At 48.6% G+C, this 27,099-nt stretch overlaps 1 protein-coding gene across 1 annotated transcript; it reads right to left on the reverse strand.

Moving 5' to 3' along the window:
- Positions 1–1,884: 1,884 nt before the first annotated feature.
- LOC119381728 (uncharacterized) lies at positions 1,885–4,149 on the reverse strand. Its single transcript, XM_037649495.1, has one exon. It carries the CDS (start codon positions 4,147–4,149, stop codon positions 1,885–1,887), a length of 2,265 nt encoding a protein of 754 aa, XP_037505423.1.
- Positions 4,150–27,099: the final 22,950 nt, after the last annotated feature.

Below are 27,099 nucleotides of genomic sequence, written 5' to 3' on the forward strand. Positions count from 1 at the left end.
TTTCGGGGGGGGGGGGGGCGATTTGTGCCGAAACCCCGAACATTTTGGCTTTGAAATATGGGGTGGAAGTGCTCGGAACAAGCGCGGCGCGGCACCGGGCGCGAGTTGCCACTTTCCACGTGGTATCAAAACTTCTTGTCCCGCAAGGACACGACGATAGTGCTTTACAATGTCGTCACTCTCAAAATGAACGCCACAGACCTTGCATTTCGCAGTAACCTTCCTATCTTTGTGATGCAAAGCTTGAATGGCGTAGGGTCTTTTGGAGGTACGAAGAAGTGTCGTGAAGCGGAGTCGTCGTTGCGGTAGCCGCTCTTGCAGCCCGGCGCAAAGCAAGTCAGCATACCGCACCGTGAATCTGTTCGCCCTCGTTACGCTTCGTACATCATGCACGTGTCTTCGTACAAGACGCTAAGCCTGGTCAAGAACAGTTGCAAAATGCCCCCACCTCCCCGAAGGGAATCGTGAGGAAATGCGAATGCACTTCTTGCGCCGAGAGTACACGGCGCAGTAATTTTAATGGCGTAAATTAATGACGAGACGAGGATTTGTACCGTAACCATTTATTTACACATTCATCAGCACCTGTTTGTGTTGTCATTGTACCTGACGGCCATAATCTCAGCCTTGTGGTCGCCGTTGGCGTTTCACAGCGGCGTCTCGAGCACACATTTCGAGAGGCGCCCAGCCAGCGGACGGGAGAGTGGGGCGCAGGGAGAAGAGAGAGCGAACGGCGAGAGAAGGAGCGGCGAAGCACTGCACCCAATGCCACCTAGAAGAGTGGTGCGGAGCCGGCGCGCGCCCGCGCAAACCGCGGTGAGGAGGCGGAGCGCGCGCAGTCACGTGGGGTGTGACGTCGCTGCGCCGTTGCTACAGACGCTCCTCTCCTTTCCTCGCGCCGTTGCTATGGGACGGCGGATTCAGGGTCGCTTATAAAGTGCATTCGCACTTAAAAATGACGAGCGAACAAAACGCAGACGTCGCTGTAACCCACGTGCGCTCGTATACAACGGCGGCGCCGATCACAACAAGCGCCAGCCGCGGGAGCTAAGCTAGACGTGACTGCAGCGCCACTAGTTCTCACGACCGCCACGCGGACCGCCTCTCCGGCGGACATGGGCGTCCGGAGGGGGGTGCAAGGGGGGGCAGCTGCCCCCCCTTGGAATTTTGGATATTAATTTTCTATGCAGTAGCAGTAAGCTACACAGCTTGATTAGCACACTCCAGTCCCGCATATCCGCGTGAAACATCATTCAGGATTACCAGCCAACTTTGCACGTTACATACTGCTATGGACTAATCTTGCTGGCCATGTCATGGCAATGAAACAAAAGCTACCTATGCTGTATGCCCCCCCCCCCCTCCCCCTCCCCCACCCTCTGCTGATGCACCCCCCTGGAAAAAGTTCTGCGGACGCCCTTGCCGGCGGAGCTTTTAAACTGAGTTTGTTCTAGTAACGTTGAACCCCAGTGCCTCGGGCAGAGTAGTGCCCTCTCGCTGGCGGGGGCACAAAAACGTACAGCGTAGTACAAGGTGGGGGATGGTTTCCTCTTCCTGCTCGCACACCCGGCATAAAGCCCTCGTGTCGTCGGTAGCTTCGTCGAATCGGCGGCGGTACACAAGTGTTCGCAGTGCCCCAGCCCGCTCTTCAAACAAAAGGCTACTACCCCCATTTGTGTCGTAGATGCGTTCCTTTTCTATAACACTTTTGTGCTTGCGGTACTCCGTCAGTGTTGTCTTGGAACACATCGCCTTCCGCCATTTTTCGTTTTCTTCTTCCCGTACTTGTTCTTGAACGGCCCGGGCCCATTGGCACTCCCTGGTTGCCGTCACGGGCTTCGCGAAGAACCCGAACTCTCGGCGGAGGGTGTGCAACCGCGCAGCCTATTCAGTCCTCGTTCCGGTTGAGTGTGTGTAGCGGAACAAGCGCCGTGCCCACCTGCGGTCGTTCATGAGACGCAGGCGGCCCTCGTAGGCGATCTTGCTCCTGGCTTCTCGAGCCTCATACGACGACCACCCCACGTCTCCTTGAATGGCCTCTATGGCAACTCGTCCGTGGCAGCCCAACGCCAGTCGACCAAACTCTCGCTGCCCTCGCTCCAGCCACTGTCTAGTTCCTGATTGGAAGGTGAGCACAGCATTGGCAAACGAGAGGCATGGGACGTGCACACACTTCCACATTTCTCGGACCAGCAGGAAGCGGTTGCAGCCCCAGAGACTTCGCTTGCGCAACACGTTCGCCGCTTTGCGTGATGTCTGATGGATGTTTTCCTCGTGGATATCTAGGACATGGCTCGATGTGCTCAGTTGTGCACCGAGGTACCTGTACTCATCTTTCCACAGAATCTGCCCACCTTCCGGCAGCGACACCACCGCAGATGTGTCCGTGCCTGCGAACACCAGCACCACTGATTTCTTGGCGTTGAAGCACAATCCGAGTTTGCTCAGGTGATTTGCCGATATTGAGACGAGATGCTGCAGGTATCCCACATTGTCAGCCATTAGAACAATATCATCGGCATATACCAAGCCCGGCAGTCTCCAGGGCACGAGTGTTCCGCGATAGGAGTGAGCTAGCGAGAATCCCCCTCCATCCTCCAGCAGCATCCTCTCCAGTCTGGCTGTATACAGCATATACAGCAGCGGCGACAACGGGCATCCCTGTTTGAGACCTCGCATCACCTTCACTGGTTCAGCTTGAGCTTCGGCAAAGCACGCAACCACCGTATTGTGCGTGTATAGTCGGCGCAGTACACTGACCCATGTCTTCGGCATGCCAATTTGTGTCATACAGTGAAACAACGGGTCATGAGGTACGCTATCATAGGCCTTGGCGACGTCGAGAAAACAAGTGTATAGCCCTCTATTCTCCTTGCGTGCTATCTCGATAGCCTGTGTGAGCACAAATGCATTGTCCTCGAGGCGCCGTCTGCTTCGGAAACCATTCTGTAGCTCAGTCAACTTGTCGTCGTGTTCTGCCCAGCCGCTCATCCATGTCTTTAATATTTGTGCGAAAGTTCGGTATAGCACACTTGTAACTGTGAGTGATCTGTACTCCCGTAGCAGCCCTGCATCCCCTCCTCTCTTCGGCACCAGGATTACTCGGCCACATAGCCAATCCTCTGGTATTGGTTCTCCTGTCATAATGCCCGAGAAGATGTCCGCCAATTTCTGCCTTGCCTCGTCTCCTAAGCATTTGATCAGTCCCGCAGGTATGCCATCAAGCCCTCGGGCGGTGTGTGCTCCTATTCGTGCAATCGCTCGGTCTAGAGCTGGACGGCTCACTTCCCATTTCACGTTATTGCTCAGGCGGTATTCATTTATGGGATGGTATTCGATTGAGTCAACCTCCCGTTCGCCGCTGCCGACATCGTGCAGTTTACGCATGTGATCCGCTAGGTGCCTGCCCATGTCAGATACTGGTTGTCCCGTATCCTCGTGCCGGATTTGAGGTACCTTGGCTTTGCCATCTAGAGATGACACGTAGGTCCAAAACTTCCTGGCCCCGTTGCGGCCGTCCGCTGTGAAAGACTGGAGTTGACGGCTATTGTGCTCGGCGATTTTGCTTTGGACACTTGTTTGCATAGCCTGTTCGCAGGTTAGGTATTCCTGCCATGCTTGGAGAGCCTCACTTGCGGAAAGGGTTTTCACAGCTTTCCTGTGCAGGCGGTTCACCGCTTTTCGCTCATCCAAGGCTTTCCGCACCTCTTCATCCCACGATCCTTTTCGCCGCACCCCTCCACGGGAGTTGGTGCGAACTTCGTATTGCCGCATTAAGCGCTGCAGTTCCTCCACGTACTCTTCACACTTAAGAGGTTTGGAGGTCTGCAGGTTGCAGTCGAATTCCTTAGCAATGTCTTCATAGGCCGCCTCAGGTAGGAATCGTTTCCCAGGCTTCCGGTGTTCTCGCTCTTTTTTGCACCATGTGGAGGAGCAGATAGTTAGCCTGATCCTGTTGTGGTCGCTCCCAATGCTGAAGTCTCCTTCCTCATCAATGCTGATGTACTTGACTTGACACACCAGTCGCGATGAGACAAGCACATAGTCGATACAGGTACGACTGTTTCTGGCACACCATGTAAATTCTCCCTCGAAATCTGGCCGAAGGTTTGCTACTTCTAGGTTGTGCCTCCTTGTACATTGCTGCATGAGGTTCCCATTGAAGTCTAGGAAGCCATCAATTTCTTGAATGTGTCCATTGAAGTCTCCCAGAATCAGCACTTCAGTAACGTAGTCTTAGAGAGCCTTCATGTGCGCGCCTCCGTGCCTCCGTAGGCACGAAGGCGTGCACATGAAGGCTCCCAAACGTAGTCTTAGAGTCACTGGAAAAATTTCAGAGTATCGCATCTGTTTTCCGCGCGCCGCCGCCGCCGCGATTGGCTTACTCGCACCACGTGACCTCTCGCCGCCATATCCCTTCCAAGCGCTTTTGGTGCAGGCGCGTTCAATGCAGAGCGTGGCCGGACATTTAGCAGTACCAGCGTCCCCAGAGGAACTTCGTCGCTCTTTTAAACGCGTCACGCAGACAGGGGCGTAAGCAGACATTTTTTCGGGGGAGGGGGGGGGGGCGGGGGCACCTCCTTGATCTGAAGTGGGGGCCTGGCAGGCAGATGCGGTCGAGTGTTATTTCGTGCTATGTATGCCACGGGAAAAAAATCAGGAGGGGGAGGGCACGGGCCCGGTGTGCCACCCCCTGGCTACGCCACTGCATGCAGATGCCAGAAGAGAGTAGCTCACCAGCAATCGAACGTTACTGGTGAGCTACTCTGGGAATCTCGTTTATTTTTGCAAGCCGTGTGGGAAAAATGAATGTCAAAGAGCGCCTTTCTACGTGGCTGCATAGTTGGCCGGAATGAATTCGCCCCCCTCGAATAACACTCCTTCCTGCAGTGAACTGCACTAACTTTGCTGGAAAAGATCTTATGCGACAGGATACTTCACCTTTTCGGTCCGCTATGGTCAGCGATATTGAAAACTACATACCTTTCTATTTGCTCGGCTGTTTATATCTCGATCTGTTGAACAGATTACGCATGCTATCCGAGTTATAAGCGTGTCACACACGAGAGCGAAATCGAAGATATAATAAAATAATAACCGTTTACTGGTATACCTTGAAGGCAATTGTGGCGCGATCATTTGCCATTGCACAAAACAGAAGCGTGGAACTATAAACTTGGTATAGGGCAATGTTATCAAGCGTATATTTAAATTTGTTGCAAGAAATGCTGCTAATGCTGCATTGCGCCGAGCGCACCCTTAAAGTACTGTATGGTGGGTGAGAAATGGTAACAGCAAAAAAAAAAGGCAGATCCCACGCATTGAGGGAGTCGATTTTATGCGAGCCCTAGGTCTATATACATACCGTGTTGCAGTAGCATGCGCTTTAAAAACTCCGATCTCATCAAAAGAACATAAAGCACCGTGCCGAGGAAGTTTTAATAAGAGTGAATTATTAAAAAAAATGCAGCAGTGCAGAAACCGAATCCCAGCTGTTTACGCAATGGCAACGCCAAAAAAATCTGTTTGTCGGAACACAGCAAAATATTTGCATATTCATTGCAAAGTTGGGAATATTAAGGAGACAAGAAATAGGAAATGAAACAATTAAGTAGTGATGTCAATCATTTTTGATGACCTATTTTCTACTTATCGCAAGATAAGATGCACCTTACCTACCGCACGCCGATTCGCCCGTGCCTTCGGCTGCTGGCGTTCCGAATCAAGACGTCGCGCACAACTTCCAATTACCGTACACACACAACTTCTATTACACATATCAACCAATTGAACAGCAAGCATGGTGCGCAAGCAAGCTATGCGTCAACGATCAGTCGAAGGACGCAATGTTGAATGTTCTCGATGTTGTTCGATAACGTTCTCGAGTGCAGTGAACCTGAACACCGACTGCAAAGCTAGCGCAAAAAGTCAAGATTCACCAAATGTCGAAGCAAATGGCATCTCGCACGATGTCACTGCGATAATGCAACTATGTTTACAGCTCCGGACCTAGCGAACACACACGGGCGTGACACGAAAAGAGACCGATGAAGCCATGAAGAGAGTTCGCGAGCACATGGCAACATTCGCCATACGTTTCATTAGTTACACCGCTAACCGCGCAGTCAATCCATACCTGTCGATGACTCGAAGTCACTTCTAATATCCTCTTGAAGAAACACACACACGTAATGCCGTTCCGCCGAGCGTAACACGGCACCGAGGCTAAAAGATCGGTCACTTCTCAACACACGCTAGCAACGCGCCGGACGGTCTGGAAGGGAAATGGCCGCCGCCGCTCAATGTTGCCCGCGTGCAGCCTACCTTTGCGGTACTCTGATTTTCCAGTGACTCTACGTAGTCTACTTGCACAGCGCCACCACGCGGCAGCGGCGAGCGGACGCGGAGCGCGCGCTCGACGGCCCGAGCAGAGCGTTCGCCCAGGCACTGAAAAAGAGAAGAGGCGCTGTCATGGCATACTGTTATGGTTTGTGTCGAATTGAATAATGCAGTTCATTTACGTTTCATTTGTTATTTTCTATCCCAGACACAGGAAATCCCATCTACAGATTCTTAGTAAATCTGTCTAACTATTGAATAATGCACGTATTTCTTTTGCATTTCACGCTACTGATTCGGACTAATTTAGGTTATATGTGTGTTTTTTTCTGTTTTTACATCACGTGCTTACTTCTATGCTGCTCATGTGGCATTAATTTGATATGAAGTGTATAATATATTATGCATTAACATTTGCACCGCTATTGCTGAATTCCCACAGGAGAGAGAGCCCCTTGTCAGGCTTCTGTAGCCTTTGCTCCTGCTCCTCGTTTCAGTAATGGGAGCGAAATAACCTTCAACCTTCATGTGCGCGGTACAACATTTTCTTTTTCTGTGTAGTGAAACCTAACTGTACAGCTGAGCGCCAGCATAACTGTGTGGCAACGGTGTTTATTTGTCTCTATAGAAATTAATTGTACTACAAGAAACTTGGAGGACGCTTGAGCTTCGCTTTCGGAGAGTAGAACGCGATAGCGTAATCGAACCGTGTTCGTATCGCCTTCCTAATCGTTAACCTGGCTTCGCTTCTTGGTCGTTTCCTAAAGCGTGTCGCAAGGAAAGCCAAAGTGCGGACGCCCTCCGGCTCCAATATCCATGCATGCGGCGCGACGAAACACGGCCACACAGCGGAGCGATGCTGTTTCAAAGCGCGCCTGTGGGCCCTTTGCGCCATCTCGCGGGTGATAGTCAAGCCGCTGAAGAACCTCCGAGACGTGCGTACCACCAACGCTAAGTGGTGTATATAAATAGCTCGCGGTTAGTATGCTAGAGGATGTGTGTGTGGTGGCTGAGCGGCTAAACGCACCGCGCCGCGGAGCCAACTCGAACCGAAGATCTTTCATTATTTCTTTATTTGCATCTAGCTCGAATTTTCGCTCACGGAGAACGCTGATTTTTTGCTCACAACCAACAACGCCGACGCCGACACCAGAATTTCTGCGAAGTGAGCTCTTTAACGCTATCGCGTTCATATAAAAAATATATAAATTGCAAACTACGAATGCTACGACCTCTTCCGGCAGCACAACTACAAAGAAAGAGTGAGTGTCAAAAGAAACTTTCTTCAAAGCCATGAGAGGCGAAATTTACTGAAAAATGCTGAATATTTTCCTCGTCTTCATATGTGTTCATATTTCTTTCATATGTCTTCAATTCTTTCAATTTTGTTCATATGTGTTAAATTTCTTTGTGTTCATATGTTAATGCCCTCAACATCCCTTGGGATGTAACGTCTATCCTTGAAGACCGAACGCTGCTCTTGATAAAATTCAGCAAAGTAAGCACCTGCTTACAAGCTACGGTGTTTCCTATGAAGCACCATTTTCAGAGCATTGTTTTTTTCCCCGTATTAACTTTATATAAAACCAACTGAAGGGGGAGGAGGTGCATGATGTTTTCTCCTCAATCAATTTAGTGCCAGGAGGCACTGCAGGTCGATGCATGTGGCTCTAGCTATGCAATCTGATCGCCATGCTATGGCGTAATCGATAAAGGGTCACGAAAGAGGCGGTGACTTTGTTTAAAATGTTGCAGTTACATGAAACGCTGTGGGAATTCTGCTAAATGTCCTCTACATGTTGCGAGAAATGCTTACCATGCATGAACATGCTTCCTTGCGCACAAAAATGAAGTACACGGCAGTAGAAATTGTTAAATAAGACGCCATTCTCACAGCTTTTTATAACTGAACTAAGATAATAACAGTTTCAGGCTTCAATATTAGAATAGATGAGTACGGGCTATGCCTGCAACCTAACAGCGATATGAATCGGGCTAACAGTGTGTCAAGAAGTTGGCTACCCTGCATATGCTTATCTAAATATATTTATGAAGAGCAGCGTGCTATTCGCTCCGGCCTAGTAGAAAGCTTCAAACTATGTCGTTGGGCCCAACGCCACCAAATTAAAATAAAAAATCGTGACTGACACTATACTCGCGACGTGTGTCTATATCTGCAAATATTTGTCATGTTGATTATTTAAGACGAACGCACAAAGTAAGGCACCTGTTCGCAGGCGCTACCATTCACGATCGTTCAACTGGAATACGTTGAGAATGGCCGATTGAAATGAATACTGGCAACTTGACAAATCCATTCGGCGGTCCTGCACCGCCCTTATTTACCGTCTCAATATGATGCTACTTGTTCCCACACATCTTAATTTTTTTTCGTGGGATGTGCGTGATGCCGGTGCCGCCCTATTTTTGAGTGCTGCATTGCTTTAGCAATAAAACTGGCATCTTTTTTGTTCATCATGTGGTATGCTCTAATCACAGCTCCAGCACACCTTAGTCCTGATAAAGTCCAAATTGGCCAAGTAATGCTCATCTGGTTTCGTCGAGGTTGTAATCGGCATTGGTTAGTTATTAATCAGTAGAGATTGCGTATCGATTGGCCATCGATCGGTATTACACGTGTATCCAAGCTCAACCGAGCACAGCCATGCGACACTAGTAGCTATGGGTTGCCATGGCGACGCGCAGTGACGTCATCGCTAGGCGAGGTTTTTCTAGGCCACGGATCACACCTTACGTCCGGCTTAAGCAGCTCCCCGTCTTAAAGGGAATGAGAAATTCAACGAAGTGACGAACACGCTTATGCTGTGACGGAGCTTGCGGGAAAATTAACATTTGTGCTTAATGTATAAGAATACGTGCATAATAGCACCACCCTGTTTTCTTGAAACATGCTCACACACGTGGATGGCACGTCAGGGGAGAGAAACAGCCAATAACGGTGAATAGTAGCCTAAGGGTATTGAAGGACGCCAGGACATAACACCTGCCCTCAGTGGCCATGACTGGTCTGTTAGGAGACGTTCTTTTACTGAGCCCCGGAATAAATGTCGACATATCGCTCGCACCATCAAGCCCTCAGCAGCGGTCCGCCATAAAATTCATAATGCACAATGCAGATTGTATACAGATTCTTGACCCGAAAGATCAAGGAAAAAGATACGCTGGGATTCTTCCCGTCATTAGTACGCGCAGAACGTGCTGGTTCTTGGTGCTCGTAAGCCCGCTCTAATCCTTGACTTTATGTCAAGGATCGTGAACTGATGACTTAAGTTACAAACCGTGTTGTTAGAAGGCGCTTGGTTACATACATGCACCTACATAAACAAACAAGGCCTAGTTTTTCAGAGTATCAATGCTAAATGCTTTTGTGAGGGGGGGGGGGGGGAGGGGGGAGAGGAGGGAATAAAATAAGATGACTCAATCTTACAGTAAATAATGATTCAGTACCAGTAGCTTCGCTAGCAGAATTTTTATTTGCTATGCCCTTATACCGAGTTTGTGCAAATATTCCGCTGTTGTCGGGGTATTTGATTTGTGTACGTCATACAAAGGTTGCTCTCTTCAATGAGTCCCACTTGTTGGAAGTAACAGAAACGGTTGAATCGGGAACCGTACGGGTAGCGGGGAGATTTATAACTGTATGCCTATCACGCTCGCTTTTTATAGTGATCCACTCGTCGGATCTTGTAGTTTCACGAGGCATCTTTGCCTTGTTGTCCTTTTCGTGGCCGGCATTCCCTTCCCTCCTGTCTTTATCATCGGATTCGTACTTTCGGGTTTCACGGAAGCAGGCTATAGATGAATTGTAGTTGAATGACTGGTCGAGGTTGACATTGAAGCAACTGTATCACTCACACATAAACGAAAGAAACTGCATTCAGGACGCGACTAAAGGTACATATACGGGGCAGAAACCTGGATGCTTAAGAGAAGGGTTCAGCTTAAATTGAGGACGGCGCAGCGAGCCATGGAAGAAGAAAGCATGAGTGGGTCAGGGAACAAACCTGTGTTAAGGACGCCTTAGTCGAAAAGAAGAAACGGGCATGGGATGTGCATCTTGCGAGAAGGCAAGATAACCGCTGGCCAATAGGAGCAAAACACTGGATTCCACGAGAAGGCAAATGCGCTAGGTGAAGGCAGAAATGTTAACGGGCAGATGAGATTAAGAAGTTTGCGGCGATAACATGGTCACAGCAAGCGCAGCGCCGGTTTAAGTGGAGAAACATGGAAGATGTCATTGCCCTGCGGTGGACGTAGTCGGGCTGATGATGAGGATGAAGTCTACGTCTAAGGCGGCAGGGTGTTCTTCAAGCCGCAGTCGTAGCTTCTTTTCGTGTCTCCTCCAACATGCTCGAAATTAAACGAACTTCAACCATCCATTTGTCTGTTTTCAAAGTCTGTCGCCAACGTTTCTTTGGTTGTTTACAGAAAAGATGCCGCGACTTATAGGTGTGAGCGCCCATCACAGTTATCACTTCGTGAACGTCATGGCAACAAAACCACTAGGGTGCGTTAATTTATTTGGGAATATATTTTCCGACATTATGGATGTAAAGTTGTTGGCATGTGCATCAGGTAGAATTTTGACAGCAGAGCTGTTATGGCAGGGGTTTGCCGTGTGTCGTAGACAGAACGTTATCATCATCATGAACCGGGACACGTTCAATCGCCCCCCAAGCACTCAGTACAGATGGTTCACAAGAGAGGCTGAAACATGCCCAGCAGCAATGCTGTAACCCAGCCTTGCGCGACTTAGTGCAATTCTTTAACAGCGAAGCAGTTTAGGGCAGCCGTAATTTGTGCGGCCTATGAGCTTTGTGCCACAGAAAGTGGGTAAATGCCACAACTTACCACTGGTCCACTAAAAATGAAGAAGGCAGCAGTTAGCCCAACGCCCCGTGGTGGTTTTAGGCATTCATCTATCGGAACCAAACAAACAAATAGGGAACGGGAAAGGCAACGGCGGCTGCGAGAAGACGCCGAAGCGACGGAAGGCCTACGCCAACGACGACTTGCCTGTAGATGTGCGAACGCTTGCTGTCAGCGCGAGTTTCTGTCTCTGGAATTTGGACATCCGTGTCGTGTCTGTGACTGTCTGTGGTTTAACTCGAACCTCTCTGCGCTGAGAATCAACGTAGAAACAACCCAGCATCGCCTACCTAAAGCCTAGCAACGACCTAGAAGCAACCTCGAAACAACCCTCATCACCTAGCTAAGGCCTAGAAACAACCTAGAAGCCACCAGATTAATCTTCAGAATCGTCCAGTTTCGCCTTGTCAAGCCTTGCGCGGCTTCGTGCAAGCTTTGCCATTTCTTTTCTCGAAATTGGTAATGAGCGTCAGTACTGAGCTTGCAAAGCTCTGTTTTGCTTTCTCTGAGCTTCCAAATCTCTGTTTTGCTCTGTTTCCCTTTCTCAAAGAAAGCGATGCACGCTCTTTAGTCTTTTGTTTTCATGCGCCAAATATCAGTTGATTGATCCCTTTGATATGCACTGATCAGTCAAAACAAATATGTCATCCTCTCCGGAGCCGTGAAACAATTTCAATATTGCGGGAGCAAGGTGGCATGAAAGTTCCAGTCAACAAGCCCCATAGCTAAAGTGTGGGACTTCAGCTTCTTCTCGCAGTGACGTAGCATCGCTTTAAATGCCTAGCGGGGTTCTCGGCAACACTACCACACTGTCTTCTTTACGCGTCATTTTGCGAAATCGGCGACACAACACTAACAAAGACCTCGAGGGCTAACACACCCAGCGTGGATATGGGACAGAGCAGGGTGTGTCACTACCAGGCCCGTAGGCGGGGGAGGGGGGGGCTAGGGGCCGGAACACCCCCTCCCCCCCCCATGAAATTTTTATGAAGAGGGGTGTTTTACCGAAAATAAATAATAAAGTTGGGGGGACGCTTAAGCTTCGCCTTTAAGAGTTGAACGCGATAGGGATATCCTGCCCCTAGTGCGCACTTCGAACACTACGAGTGTTTAATTGAATGCGCGCACTAAGGTGTGTGCCTTATGTAATGGGTAGCATGCTTTAAACCAGGAGCAATTATGCGCGACAAACTTTTTCGAAGTTGCGATGCACCCACTACGTGGTCTTAAATGAATACGCGCAGTAATGTGCCTTCTGTAATGGGTGGCTGTCTTTAAACCGCCAAGTCGTTATGATATTGACATGGTGTGACGCCCGATGGCAATGTACGCTTGTACCACGCAATATTACTGCGATATTGAATCTCGTACTGTGACACCTGTATACAGGACGCGTATTTTTGGGAAGCATCAAAGTTACTTTCAGTGCAGCTACAAGCAGAGGCGTGGCTGTGTGGTAGAACACCTGCTTGCCACGCAGAGGGCCTGGGTTCGATTCTCACCCGGACCCAATATTTCTATTTATTTTATTTGCAGCTTTTTCGATTTTTCGGTCACGGACAAGATGATGATTTTTCGCTCACAACCAACGGTGCCGACGCCGACGGCGGAATTTCTGCGATACAAGCTCTCTAACGCTATCGCGTTAAAAATGGTTTTTTTTTTCTGCAATAGTCAAGGTTTTCAGCAAGTGCCCCTCCCCCTACCCCGACGAAATTTCCTGGCTACGGGCCTGGTCACTACACTCGCTTGCTTGATCTCGCTCCGACAGAACAAACATAATAATAATAATAATAATAATAATAATAATAATAATAATAATAATAATAATAATAATAATAATAATAATAATAATAATAATAATTGTGGGGGTTTAACGTCCCAAAACCACGGTACGATTATGAGAGACGCTATAGTGGAGGCCTCCGGAAATTTTGACCGCCTGTGGTTCTTTACCGTGCACCTCAATCTAAGTGCAAGGTGCCTCTAGCATTTTCGCCTCCATTGAAAATGCGGCTGCCGCGGCCGGGATTCGATCCCGCGACCTGCGGGTCAGCAGTCGACAGATCAAGCAAGTTTAGTGAAGTTAGCTCGTAGGTATTGCTGTCGACTCGCTTCAGTCGCACTACAATGACAGCGGCCTAGCCATCTACAAAGGACAAGATAGTGCCACATTTCTGCGACAGGACTGGGCCCTTCAAACGATAGGATAACGGGACTCATCAGCTTCGGCGGAGTGAGCATGTCGGGATAGAATCTAGTTCTCTGGATAGAAGTATCTCTGGGCTCAGCTGCATATATTTAAGGCATTAAAGCTTGCCATCCTTCCCTGCTCACACAACGAAGTCTGCCATCAATTGAACAAGGGCCTTGTCGTGGATTCTGAAAGAGATGGCTCACTCGCGGCACTCGATGTCAATACTCTTAGTGCTGCGCCACCTGCGTGGGGATCTTAGCGTCGCACTGATCAACTGGCTACAAGATGGGCGCATATGTGAGGAAGGTTCCGCCCTGAGCGACCTCTCAACCTTAGTAATGATGGCAAACCCCAATTTCGGCGGTTATGCTGAATCCACAAAACTCGGAACAATACCATGACGACGGTGGGCTAATATTACGGTGGCATTTGATACAGGGGTTTGACCTGAAAGCTAGTGGTTAAAGCGAGAAGGATAGACGAAACCTAAAAGAGAATGTAATCATGAAACGCACCTGGTCACTAATATCTTTACCCGAAGCCTGAGACCGTTCTTCGTTCTATCCGCCAACCGCGCGATGTCGATGTTCTCGCCTATAGCGTAGTTCAGTATCAACCTCTATACTATATATAACCAATATTATCCGCCTCCCATCTGTCGGAGACTCTTCGATTCGCCATGGTCTTTTTCTGGACACGGCACGAAGCAATCGAGTAATCGAGCGCTACCAAAACAAAGTTTTATCTCCGACATCAGGAGGACCTCGGTGCCACGCGAAGTTTTGCTGTCTGCTTTGCTTGTTTGTTTCTCGGAGTTCAGCGGCCGCCCATAAAAGTTTTCACCAAGGTACGCTTCTCGGAAACAAGGTCGCTGAGCTCGTTCCGGAATGACGTCCTTCCACTTGATTCACTGGCTTATACGACTTTCCCGACACCACGGACAGCTATGAAACAGTATAGGACGAATTGATGCAAAGTAGACTATTCCATCGCCGGCCATCTCCTTCCCGATGGCGAGTTTACAGCACTAGTAAAGGTCTCCTTAAACTGGGCCCCACGCGTAGGCGAGCTGCGCTTGTGGCGCGCAGCCCAACGATAGCGAAGAAGCAGGTTGTGTCTTATAGCCGTATCATCTCATGCTGGCCGTGTCTGGCAGTCATCGTTGAAGGACTTTCGCGTTCGTCCTTCCCGTCTCTTGTCTCGCAACGAGAAATGACGGACAAGTAGAGACGCCCCTGCCGCACTCCCTCTGCGTGCTCCGAGTCGTGCAATAAATCCGGCTGCGCTGGTATCTAACGACGGCACTGAAACGGCCGTATACAACTAGAAGAGTGAGAGAGCGTTGTTTGAACCGGTTTTGGAGATTCGGGTTTTGCATTTTCACTTTCTTTGTTTTTTTGCAGCGGGTGCCGGCCGGTAAGAACGAGCTAGCTAGCTTTCGGAGCACCCTTGGGGCTAGTTCCCAAGCTGGATCGCCGTCACCTGTGGGACCCTTCACGTGATATCGGAGGCGGGTTGCGGGAGAGGGTCTTCTCTGGTGGCGATCGACACTGCCTGCCCACGACGTAACGCGAACCCCTGTTGCCCCCGGTGCGCTTAAAGGGAAGTCATCAGAATAACAAATGAGCCGAGAGCCATTGCTGGTTTCATCCTCCCGAGCAACTTCCAAATTGGTGCCTGACTCAATAGAAGGCCTCTAAAACTATAGCGCAGCGGCTCTCGTGCGCGCGAGCACGACGGCGCTGCCTTGTGCAGAAGACCTCGGACGTCTGAGACGTCGGAGGACACGCGCCACGGACGCCGTCCAACTTGTTTGGAATGAAGCCTGCCGCGCTAACGGTGCGGTATGCGAAACCGCGTGCACGGCGCTGCACGCCGCTGTACTCCCCCCATACTTGCGAGCCAATCCAACCAGTACTTTACGCGTTGTCTTCTTTCTTTCCCCGCCGTCTTGCTGACTTCCCTTTTAACTATAAAGCCGCAGCAGCGCCGCTATAACCTGCGAGCACGCGCATTTCATAACGTATAATGGTGGCAAGGTCTCTGTCGCGCCGGTTTAAGCTGGATTGCTTCAGAAACGAGGCGGGTATAAATACCTGTGATGACATATGTCCGTAGCTGTACCGTAGGGTGGCGCTCACCGCGTTCTATAACTACGGGCACATCAAGCACGAGGAAAAAAAATTGTTGCTGCGTTAGCGGCATCATGCACGTGTGAGACACACCGGTTAAGTCATCACTAATTATTAGCGCGTAAGAGGACCGTTTACGACTAATTGCGACGCGAACCGTTAACTCAAGGATGCTGAAATGTGCTGATCAAAAGCTATTCTTACCCGTGCGTATTTCTTTGGCACCGAGACAAGAAAACTCCCCGGCACCTGATGTTCTATAGTAAAGGTTACAAATAATTCGAGGGAATCACAACACGCTAGAGCACACTTGGCAGCCGCGGTTATTTGTTGGTCAAAACTTTGACAGATGCCGACCAAAGGAGAAAATAAATTTACTGACGTTTCGGCTCTCGCCTTGTTCACACTCTATCAAAGTCTTCAAAGTCTGACGAATTTTTCACCAATGTTTCATCCCGACCAGGCGAGATTTCGTAAGACCTTCGACCTCACGATAATTTGGGTTCAAAAGCGCATATTTTGCTTATACGCTTAGGGGAGAAGAAAGTGTCTTCGCACAACCCTTTAGGTTCGATACAGCATGTGTTGGCTTTGAAGACGGTGGCAACCCCTCTCAATCCATATATATGTGCAAGGAGAGACTTCAGCAGCGATGTTTATTGACTATAGACGACTGCTAAAGAAATTGACTTTATTTGTTGCGTGCAGCCGAGCAACGCTGGAAGTCAGAAAGCTCTCCATTGGCTTTGTTGCCAAGCGACGGCCCGTGTCCGCGAGCGTATTGAAAGTCAACAATCGCAGTAGGTGATCGTAAAACAGTCACGCACCTTAGGATATATTGGAATAGATGTTTGAGTGCGACCATAAATAGAGGGGTCATTGCTGAATTGCCAGCATTTCTTTGTTTTGCTCTCATCACTCACGGGGCTGTACAGCAGTTACGATTGGGGGGACGTGAAGGGGCAACTGAGCATAGCAGAAAACAATTTGTTTGCTGCGGTTCAATGATAACGGTTCACATCCGGCTCAAAACAGGAGTGAAAGCAAAATATAGCGGTGCGTGAAATTGTTTATGCATAATTTATGAATAAGTGCAAGAAAAAAGAAGCGTAATATTGTTTTCAAGAACTCAACGGTGCATTTGAGCTGCAAAAAAAAAAAAGAAACTGTAAACACGCTGCTATTCTCGCGTCAGTATGCGTGCATTTTACGTGAAATGCACAAATATTCCGAATACACTGTTCAATTGTTACTTCCTTCTACAGCGAAGCTCTCTGTTTCAGTTTCAGTTTCAGTTTCAGTTTCAGTTTATTCATTCAAAATACAGAATTCGTAAATAGTAGTATGCAGACGAGGGTCCCAAAGTCGAGCGACTGCAGTGGCGAAAGCGAAATTCGTCCGTCATATATGTACACAAAAACTCCTAGCGCGTACGTTCCCGCAAAAATTGAGCGAGTCCCACTACGCACTGGTCCACTAATAAATGGAGAAGCCGTCCGCCAGTAAAAGCGTGTGTGCCACAGAGATGGGGCAAATGCCACTACATACCACTGGTCCACTAAAGCCGAAGAAGAGAACACACGGGCGGCAAACACCAATTAAGATTTATGGACAGACGTAACCGATAATTGAGAGAAAGATTTTAATGAATCGTCGGGACTAATTCCCAGAGATAAAAACAACGGCCGCACGTGTCAGCTTCGCTAGTACGCAGTGTATGGGCGATCTTTTTTTTTTTTACTTTTTGCTATGCATGCCCCTTCCCTCTCTAATGTATTTTATACCTTGAGAGCACTGCGAATAGAACAATGGATAGTTGCGCAAAATCTCATTATGGAAGTACAGTCAGAAAAAATACATCCTTTCTGTTTCGCTCACTCTTCTTTGCATGCCAGTGTGATCCAAAAGAGACCTCCTCGCTAGAGCAGTTTTGTTTCAGCGGTCGTGTCTTTTTCTGTCCACCGGAAGGCTCTTTGACGGTTACCGTTTTCTAAGGAGGAGGAGGAATAAACTTTATTAAGGGAAACCAGCAGGTTTAAGTGGCCGGGCCTAGGCCTCCCATGAGGGGGCGTCAAGGGCTTGCCTCAACGCCGCCTCACGGGCGTGCTGGGTCGCCCAGGTTTGTTCGTCAAGGGCGGAGCTCCGCAGAGCCTCGCGCAGCCTCGACGAAAGGGTCGTTGTGTTAGTGTGTGTGCCGTTGCTGTGGCACTCACCCGGCGACGCTTTCGCATATGCTGTGGGAGTGCCCGGCACAGTACACATACCGTTTTCTAAAGCTCGCGATATTTCCATCAACCTGCCTGCCTGTCGATGAGTGACGTCGAATGCCGCAGTAATGGGGTAGCCGCATTTAAACGACAGCAAGTTCATGCGCCTTTATAAATCAAGAGGCGCACTTCATTTATATATTCAGTTGAATGAAATTGCCAAAGGTTGTGGCTAACCTGAGCCGGAAACAAATCACAGGGTGTCCATTATTCGTTCACCTAAGACGACTCGAAGGTGAAAGCCATCTTTTTTTTTTTTCTCAGTCAATGCATTGATCCTGCCCCGCCACCCACCGACAGCTTTCCGCACCTAACATGCTTTTGCACTGCCTCCGGGATCGGAGGCACCTCACCTGGTCTTGCACTGCCTCCGTGATCGGCCCACCTTTGACGAAGCGATGATGCCAATGATGACGTGATCATGTGATGCCACGGTGCCGTCACAGTGACCTCATGACGTCCAATTTTGGCTATATGTGACGTCCTGGTGACGCCGTCACGTGATGATGATTTATTGGATGACTCGTGTTGACGCCGCCGACGGGAGACGCCGATGCGGGACGCCGGTCAATTTTCGCGTTTGATGAGGCATCTAAGGAAAATTCTTTAATTGTGTTTCTCTGTTCTGGCGTGTAAGAAGGTCTGGATTACGCAGTTGAGTTCAAGTTTGTGCAAATATTACTGTTTCTTGTTGTGGTTGTTGTTGTGGCTGCTTTTCTTAACTTCCGGTTGTAGACTCGAAGCATCCTTTCCTCGGGCCCCGTCAAAATTACAGAAACTGACCGAGACAAACGGCGAACACCGTGTCATTATTTATATGGGAAAGTCTGCTGTACATCTTTAACGCATAAGTTAGTAATGATTTTTTCGACAAGCTTATAGAGAAGAGGTTCTTGATGGAAAAAGGAAAATAGAAAGGTGGGGGAGTGACACAGTAACTGTCTCTCAGTCGAGGACACCACAACCGCGCCACTTTAGGGGAAGGGGGGGGGGTAAAAGGGAAGGAGGAGAAGATGGTGGGAGGAAAGGGAAGGTCACAACAGGTAGAGGGCTGGGGGCAGAGGAAGCGGGGAGATCCGTCGTTGTCGTTGCTGGTCAGGCGGTCGACCCACTCCAGGGGCGTAGCCAGAAATATTTTTCGAGGGAGGGGGGGAGGGGGATTCAACCAACTTGATGTAGGTTCGTTCGTGTGTTTGTGTAATACACATGAAAAATAAACAAAGCTCCGGGGAGGGATGAGGGGAGGGGTTGCACCCCCTCTCTTGGTTACGCCAATGAGCCGATCAATCAGGCAAAATCGGCTTGCTTGATCTTGACTGGTAATCCAAGCACGTTTGGTCCTTAGGGAGAGTAATAGATAAATCCAAAAACTTAATGACGTATTCGATGGAAGTACATGAGTCACTTGCGATGGGTCTATAATCTGCTGAGAGTTGTGAAGGTTCCATCAGCGTCATATTGTATGCCAGCAGAGCTTTTGTCAAAAATGACTAAAAGGTCATCAATGAGCCCAAAAATTTTAAGTACATCGACACCTGCGAACTTATCGCAAAGGCGTGTGTCAGTCTCTTCTAAATATCATTAACTTAAAACACTGTTTTTTTTTGCAGATAGATAGATAGATAGATAGATAGATAGATAGATAGATAGATAGATAGATAGATAGATAGATAGATAGATAGATAGATAGATAGATAGATAGATAGATAGATAGATAGATAGATAGATAGATAGATAGATAGATAGATAGGAATCTTTAAGGGGGTGTAGACACCGAATTTTGAGGCGATAAAAAGCCTGCTGTAGGCTTCCTCTGTATGCAAGGACACTCGGCACAAAGTGTTGGATACAGCAAACGTTTAGGATAGATTTTAATTCTCTTCCAAAGTGTGCCTAAATGCTCATTCTCGCGATCACGACCCATCGCTAGCTGGACTGACATCGACGTCACTGTGTAGGAAGCGCAACGAAAGTTTCAGTGATGTCACATCACATTAGAGTGACGCGCAATGAGCGGTGACCCACAGCTCCGCTGCACCGGGCAAGCCGAGAGAGCATCGGCTGCGAACCTACTCATTTTTTCTCAGCGCGTTGCGGAAGTATCCAAACTTGCTCGCATTTTGCAAAATGCTTCGCATCGTCACGCGAAACTGCGAATGGGACATTAAAGAACTGTAGTTTGTTCGCACACTTCTTTGCTTTAGCATACCGGGTTACCTCCTTAGCCGTAAATACCGTAAACGTGAGAGGCCGGATAGGTGGGGATACCTGGCGGTGCTAAGACGAACCAGGCAAGCACAGAATTATTTTTGCAGGCACCTAATGTATTCTGCTTCTCTGCTGGTGTAAATTCTCAGCAGAGATGCTGTTCCGAATGCGTGTTGCCTTTTCAAACATTTTTTCGCCGCGGTCACTCAGCGAAAAGAAAGATACGCTTCTATAATTGTGGTTGCACGAAGCATCACAAGATGTCGATACCATCGTCCGGTAACCCGGTACTCCGCAAACATCTCTGCGTATACCAGAATACCGTACACGCCAATATTCTCGATTAGAGAATTTTAGTGAGTGTTGAAGGGCATTCGCACGATTGCTCGCGTGTGTGTGCGAGAGCAGACGATGCAGCACTGTGTGCGTCAAAACTTTGGGGGCCCACGTGTTCAAGCTTCCTAGACAGTGACGTCACTGTCCAACTCGGTGCCCAGAAACCGAAATAGAAAGTCTTTCACATGAATAAGGCGTTATTAAATTATATAGTGAGAATACATGGACCCTGGAGCGTGTACGAATTTAATGATAGCGTTGTGAGATTTTTGATATGACATTTGTGAAAGAATGGCTGTCTTCTCATTCTGTTCAGAGCTTGAGCACCTATTCGCTGACAATTTGGGTTTGTAAAATAGGACTATATGTTAATGTTAAACAAAGCTTCAAGCGTACTGTGCAGGTGTCACCCTAAAACAAGTGCTAGGTTTAAGTTTTGAAAATATTACGGCACTTCCATTTTGATCGCTTCACTGCCACGGTGGTCTGGTGGTTACGGTGCTCGACTACTCACCCGAAGAACGCGGGATCGAATACCGGCCGCGGCGGTCGCATTTTCGGGGAAGGCGAAAATGCTTGAGGCTTGTGTCCTTAGATTTAAGTGCACGTTAATGAACTCCAGGTGGTCGAAATTTCCGGAGCCCTCCACTACGGCGTCTATTACAATTATATAGTGGTTTTGGGACGTTAAACCCCAGCAATTATTATTATTTTGTTTGCTTTTAAGGGAACGAAAAACTGGCGGACCATTCTGAAGTAAAGTTGATTCACTGCACTAAAGGTCCAGTGCATACAGTTGATTACATTACTGTCGGCTTTACGCTACAAACAACGCAAACAGGGCAGCATTTTGAATGATCGAGTGTCAAGTTCAGCAGCATCATTCGTTGCAGTTTTAGTTTGTGGAATGGAGCTTGATTCGACTTTCGTAATATTTACAGATACAAAGTAACAACCCATATTTGCGATGCAGAGCCCGCTATTCAAGATATCGTTCAGATGTAGAGAAGGTGGGTGGAAGGGGATTCGAACGCGCCTCCCCCCTCTTCCACCACCACCACCACCCACCACCATAAAAAAAAGGACATAGGATCTCTGGTAATTCGATATTTTATATAAATATGCTTTCAAGGTATTCGAGTAAATGCCAGCGCTGTTTTTGTTATGTAAGTGCCATTTATGTTTGCATGTCTCAGAATATAACATCGGATAATGAGCGCATTGACCGCCGAACTTTCCTTTCTCTCTCTCATCACTGGGCCGATGTCGAACCGATCGAATGGCTCAGGTGGGACACCTACCGTTAAATGGAAGCGCACATTTTTCTGCAGTATGCCTTCTGCCCGCGAGAGGCCGCCTCTATGTTGCGACCGACTGAAGAACCAACTCGGCGGGAAAATTGGATCCGCTTCTCAAATCGACGCTTGGTCAGAGCCGCAGGAGCTGCAGGACCTCAGTCCCGCTTGTCTGAGTGTGACTGACGATCGTGGCAGACGCTGAGTGCACGAGATAAGGAGCGTGTTTCGCCACTCTTGTTCACTGCTATCTGCGCAGTGCGCTCCCTTATAAAATCGTCAATTTTATAGATAGCACCCATTCTATCCTCATATTTCGGGCAATGACGTTTTTTTACGACGCTTACGGGTCATAATTGAGTGATCTTTTTCTGTAAAGCCTATTTTTCTTCTATCTTTATCTTCATATTTAGTTTCTAATTCGTGTGGGTGCCTCGTGTCGTTTGTTATGAGCGGTGTTGGGTAAGAATAGCCGGCTAGTGGTTGACCTATTTCCCCACGTATCAATTCCGTTTTCCTAAATTTAGAAGCTTCATCGGACTCCTGTCCTGCTACCAGCAACTGTTCATCTCTTGCATACTGAACGTTTATCCTATCTCTTCTCCACAACTTGCCCCGTCCACCTCGATGGTACAGTGGTTACGGCGCGCGACTGTTGTCCCGAAGGTCGCGGGTTCGATCCCGGCCGTGGCGGTCACATTTCGATGGAAGCGAAACGCTAGAGGCCCGTGCACTGTGCGGTGTCAGTGCACGTTAAAGAAACCCAGATGGTGGAAATTTGAGGAGCCTTCGACTAAGGCGTGCCTCATAATAAATATCGCGGTTTTGGCATTTAAAAACCCCAGGTATTATTATTAGCCACAGCTTCCCCTAACTATTCTAATAATTAGCATAAAAGTAAGCCGGGTGACTTCATGATTTCCTCATATTGTTTAGCACGTAATCGTAAGCAATGCGAAGTACGGACACCAACAATGCTTTCTACAAGCTGAGCCTTCGTCGAAAACTTATGCGCGACGCAGACACACTGATCTTAAAAGACGTCCAGATTATTCACAAATTTCTATTCTTGTGCTGCCGCTTCTTAACACGTTGGAACCACTGCAAAAGGTGATCGACTATAAGGACATATTCGTAGTTTCCGTTATCTGTAGCCACGGCTGCTTCGTTGTTCGCTTCACTGAGCCTCTTGCGGTGGCCATTGACGTCGATTACGTTTAGGACGGAAGTCGAAGGCGTAGCACAATTTACATTTCTGACCAGGCACACTTCTTTACATAATATGGTCTTGCTTTCGACTGTTGTATTTCAAGGCTATTGCGCAAGGTTTCACACAGCGTGGTTTTCGAAGCAATCGGCCACATAGTTGGCAAATGTAGCTTCCCCTGCACGCGATGGACAGCATATTTAACGGGTTTTAACCGCGATGTTGTTTAGCAAATCGTTCCTTTTATCTCGTCTCACGAAACTATCGTCATCATAAACGGGTATGTGCCACAGAAATTGGGTGAATCCCACTACTCACCACTGGTCCACTAAAAAGGAAGAAGGCAACAGTTAGCTCAACACTAGGAAAAGTGAAAGGCAACGGAGGCTGCGCGAAGACCCTGAAGTGATGGTAGGCCTAGGCCAAGAACGACCTGCCCGTAGATCTATGAAAGGTGCGAACGCTTGGTTTCAGCGCGAGTTTCTGTCTCTGGAGTTTGGACATCTGTGTCGTGTCTGTGGCTGTCTGTGGTTTAACTCAAGCCTCTCTGCGCTGAGAATCAACGTAGAAACAACCTAGCCTATAGCTAAAGCCTAGCAATGACCTAGAAGCAACCTAGACACAACCCTCATTACCTAGCTAAGGCCTAGAGACAACCTAGAAGAAACCAGAGGAGTCTACAGAATCGTTCAGTTTCGCTGTGCCAAGCCTAGCGCGGCTTAGTGCAAGCTTCGAGAATTTTTTTACTTCAACAAAAGTTAAAAGCTTAAAACTTGGTTTTGCTGTGTTATTCCACAAAGATCTTTCATTGCGCTGTGGTTATCTCGACGCCTTTTTCAGACCTCAAAAAAGCTTTTACGCAGGAGTGCGTGCTTAAGCTACTGTCACACATGGCTGAACTGCGACTGCAATTAATGCGCCTTGTATCGCGAACGGGACTGCGTACGAGGAAAGCGAAGTATGGCTTAGCGTGACGAGGAAAACTGGCGACGAATATTTCACCACGAATTCGACGAAATAATGGCGGCTTTTATTTTCTCATTAGGAACCCATTACATAAGCAGACGCATTTTCTTTATGGAATACGCATTTCCTCACACCACTTACATTTCGTAAAACATAAATCGCCTTGCACCACATATAGAATGGCTCATAGTATTCAGCACAATTCATCAGTGTTATAGTTGCCTCAAAATGATTTACCTTTCATAAACGCGTGAAAATGAACGCAGAAGTGATAGTGACAGGGGCTATATTTGGCAGACAACGCTCAAGGATATACTTACAAATAATGTCTCACCATTCATTGTTCGTGTGAAAACATGTGGTCCTGTAGTGTTTTGGCAAATTTGCACGAACATACAAGATCATGTTGCCTCCACGTAAACGGGAAAAAAGAAAGCACGGATAAACGTTAATGAGCAATTAAGAATGCGCTGTGCTCCATCAATGAATGGTAAAAACCCTGCAGACAAGGCTTCGAAAATTACAAAAAAAAAAGAAGCCCTGACTGCATGTTGACAAAATATTATAGACGAAACGTACAAACGAAATCATGCAGATCCTCCACATTGTGGAAATCAATTTCCTGCGAAGCAGTCAGGTATAGTAGAAGCCTGTGCGGATTTTTCGCCTTGGGTCAAGCGTTATGGGATGATTCCACGTCTTCGTGTTAATTGAGTTGTTGTGCTCATATCGTGTGCTTACCAGGCACGCCGAGTACACCGGTGTGTAAATGGTAGCTCATGGTCCGACGTAACGTTGACACTCACGTTAAAGTAGAGACGTCTGTTTCATCGTCACTAAGTGCACGCTATGCGATGAAGATGTGCATATCATACGTATAGCGGTCGTAGGCGTATTCGCGCTACACTTGGCAATAGCTTGAGGAGTCATAAATATGTGGTGTCTGTTACATAGATATAGAAATTCGGCAAAAACCGCGGATTACGCAGGCATGCGGCGGGAAGGTGACTGTGGCGTAATTTTTTACATTGATGGAAACGTTAAGAACGGACGCTAAATGGTATACGCACACACATACGTTGAAGAGCCGCATACGTGTTATATAAGCAGTTCTTTACAGTTGGGTAACGATATCAACAGCAACATGCGTATTACCAACACTAGAAGCGGTAGGCTGATATGTAGTGCTTATACTTCTCCATTATGACGGAGAACGTACGCATGTTTCACGAAGCCATGTGCATGTGTAGAAGGGGTTACTGACAGTTCTTGAACAAGGTCATCGTCACCATGATCAATGAGCACCAGCAGCTGGACAGGACTTGTTATCGGATTGGTTTGTGACTGCGGCGACGTGTGGTCTATGTGTAGTGAAGTATGAGGTATACTGTAAGCTGTTGGAAATTTGGGATGGCTCGGTAATTTTGTCGACAAATTGTATGTCAGTGGAGCCGGCGACATATCGGAACCTGAATTCACCGTTTGCGTTGGTGATGTATAGGCTGTCGAGGCTGGTAGCCCTGGATAGTGCTACGTAGATTAACATCAGTGGTTGGTGGTGATCAGATTCGTAGACTACGTGGGCGTATGTGGCCCTGGTAGTCTAGTCTACAAAGCGGCTGTCAGTCAATCTGACGTCATCCTCGGTCAGCATGAGCCCATAGCGTCTGGGCTATGGGCTCATACATAGAAGGATACATACAGGAGGATACATAGAATTTGCTGGAGTGGAGGGGCCGCTCGTCGAGTGAACCCGGCCGTCGCCATCTTGCCAGAGGCAGGAAGCGCGCTCCCCGCCGTCGCGCGCTACGGCTTGCGTGCGTTATTTGACGCTGTGAACATGTAAACACCAACGGTTTGACGATGGCTGCCTCTTGTGTCGCTTATGGATGTGCAAACAGGCTGAAGAAAGGTTGTGGCCTCACATTCTGCCCGTAAGTACGCGAAAACGTCTTCGATTGAGCCATTCCGCGTGCGTTACTGAGGGGTGCTAACTGACGCGGTATGAGCGTGCAACAAATAGTAGCCGTGATATTTTTGACAGTTTTCCTAAAGATCCCACAGTGCGAAGCCTGTGGGAGAGGGCCGTTCACCGTGTAAAGTGGAATGCGAAAGACGAAGATCACGGCGAGCGGCCGTAACGTGGGGTCGAGGTTTGGGCGTGAATGTTCGTAGGGTCTTCGCGGGCGTAGAAAGGTGAGGATCGAATGTCCTCTGCACGGTACGTTGCACGAGAAGACGATGGCCGACGATAACGACAATAGCGAGAAATGTCGCCGACCCCGTTGCAGTTGAATCATATCGGCCTGTCATCTCGTGTGCGCCACTGCTTCGGATCACGGAACCTGGAATAGATCGGTTGTGGGCGGTAGGAGGGAGCAGTGCTGACCGCGGGACGACTTAGGGCACATATGGGCTGGATAACTGCGTTCGCCAGTTCTTCGCGCACGACGGCCTGGATTAAGGACACTGTCGGGCGGGTCTCCTCGTAAGAACGGGCCTGCGGTGCGGATGGGGATGCTGCCTCGATCTCGCGCCGCACAAGGCACAGGAAGTTTTCGGTACTGGGCGGTGGCTGGAGCTGGACGTCTTCGCACGACGACGTGGCGGCGATGTTAGGGAGCCGGACAAATTGCTGCGTGACTCGACGACTCTTCGCTTCTTCAAAGCGTCGGCACTCCCTGATGATGTCGTCGATGGTGGAGCAGTCCTTGTAGACTAATAAGTGAAATGCGTCATCGGCGATGCCTTTAAGAATGTGGCTGACTTTGTCAGTTTCGGGCATTTGGTCGTCAACTTGCCGGCACAAGGCTAAGACATCCTGGATGTACACCATGTACGGCTCGGTCGACGTTTGTGCATGGCACGAACGTTCTTTCTGGGCGGTTCGTTGGCGTGCAATCGGCTTTCCGAAAAGGTCTTTCATTTTTTGTTTGCATATGTCCCAACTGGCCAGCTCCTCCTCGTGCGGGTCGAACCACACACTGGCCGTTCCCCGGAGGTAGTAACTGACGTTGGCCAGCATCAAAGTGGGATCCCACCGGTTGGTCTTGCTGGCGCGCTCGTAGTCGGCCAGCCACTTTTCGACGTGCACGTTGTCAGTTCCGCAGAAGGTACCAGGGTCTCGAAGATGGGTCACAACAACGTGGCTGGGTTCAGTTGGCGTAACGGGGGCTGGATCAACGGGCCTGCCTGTCGACATGATGGATTGCCCAAGGAGACGGCCGCTGCGAAGTTCCATGGTGAGCTTCGGATATACCCC

The sequence above is a fragment of the Rhipicephalus sanguineus genome, chromosome 2 (assembly GCF_013339695.2).
Source record: "Rhipicephalus sanguineus isolate Rsan-2018 chromosome 2, BIME_Rsan_1.4, whole genome shotgun sequence".
NCBI classification, from domain to species: Eukaryota; Metazoa; Arthropoda; class Arachnida; order Ixodida; family Ixodidae; genus Rhipicephalus; species Rhipicephalus sanguineus.

Bases quoted from the DNA above. Each gene is read 5' to 3' on its own strand.
- LOC119381728 (XM_037649495.1), bottom strand. From the start codon at position 4,149: ATGCAGCAATGTACAAGGAGGCACAACCTAGAAGTAGCAAACCTTCGG.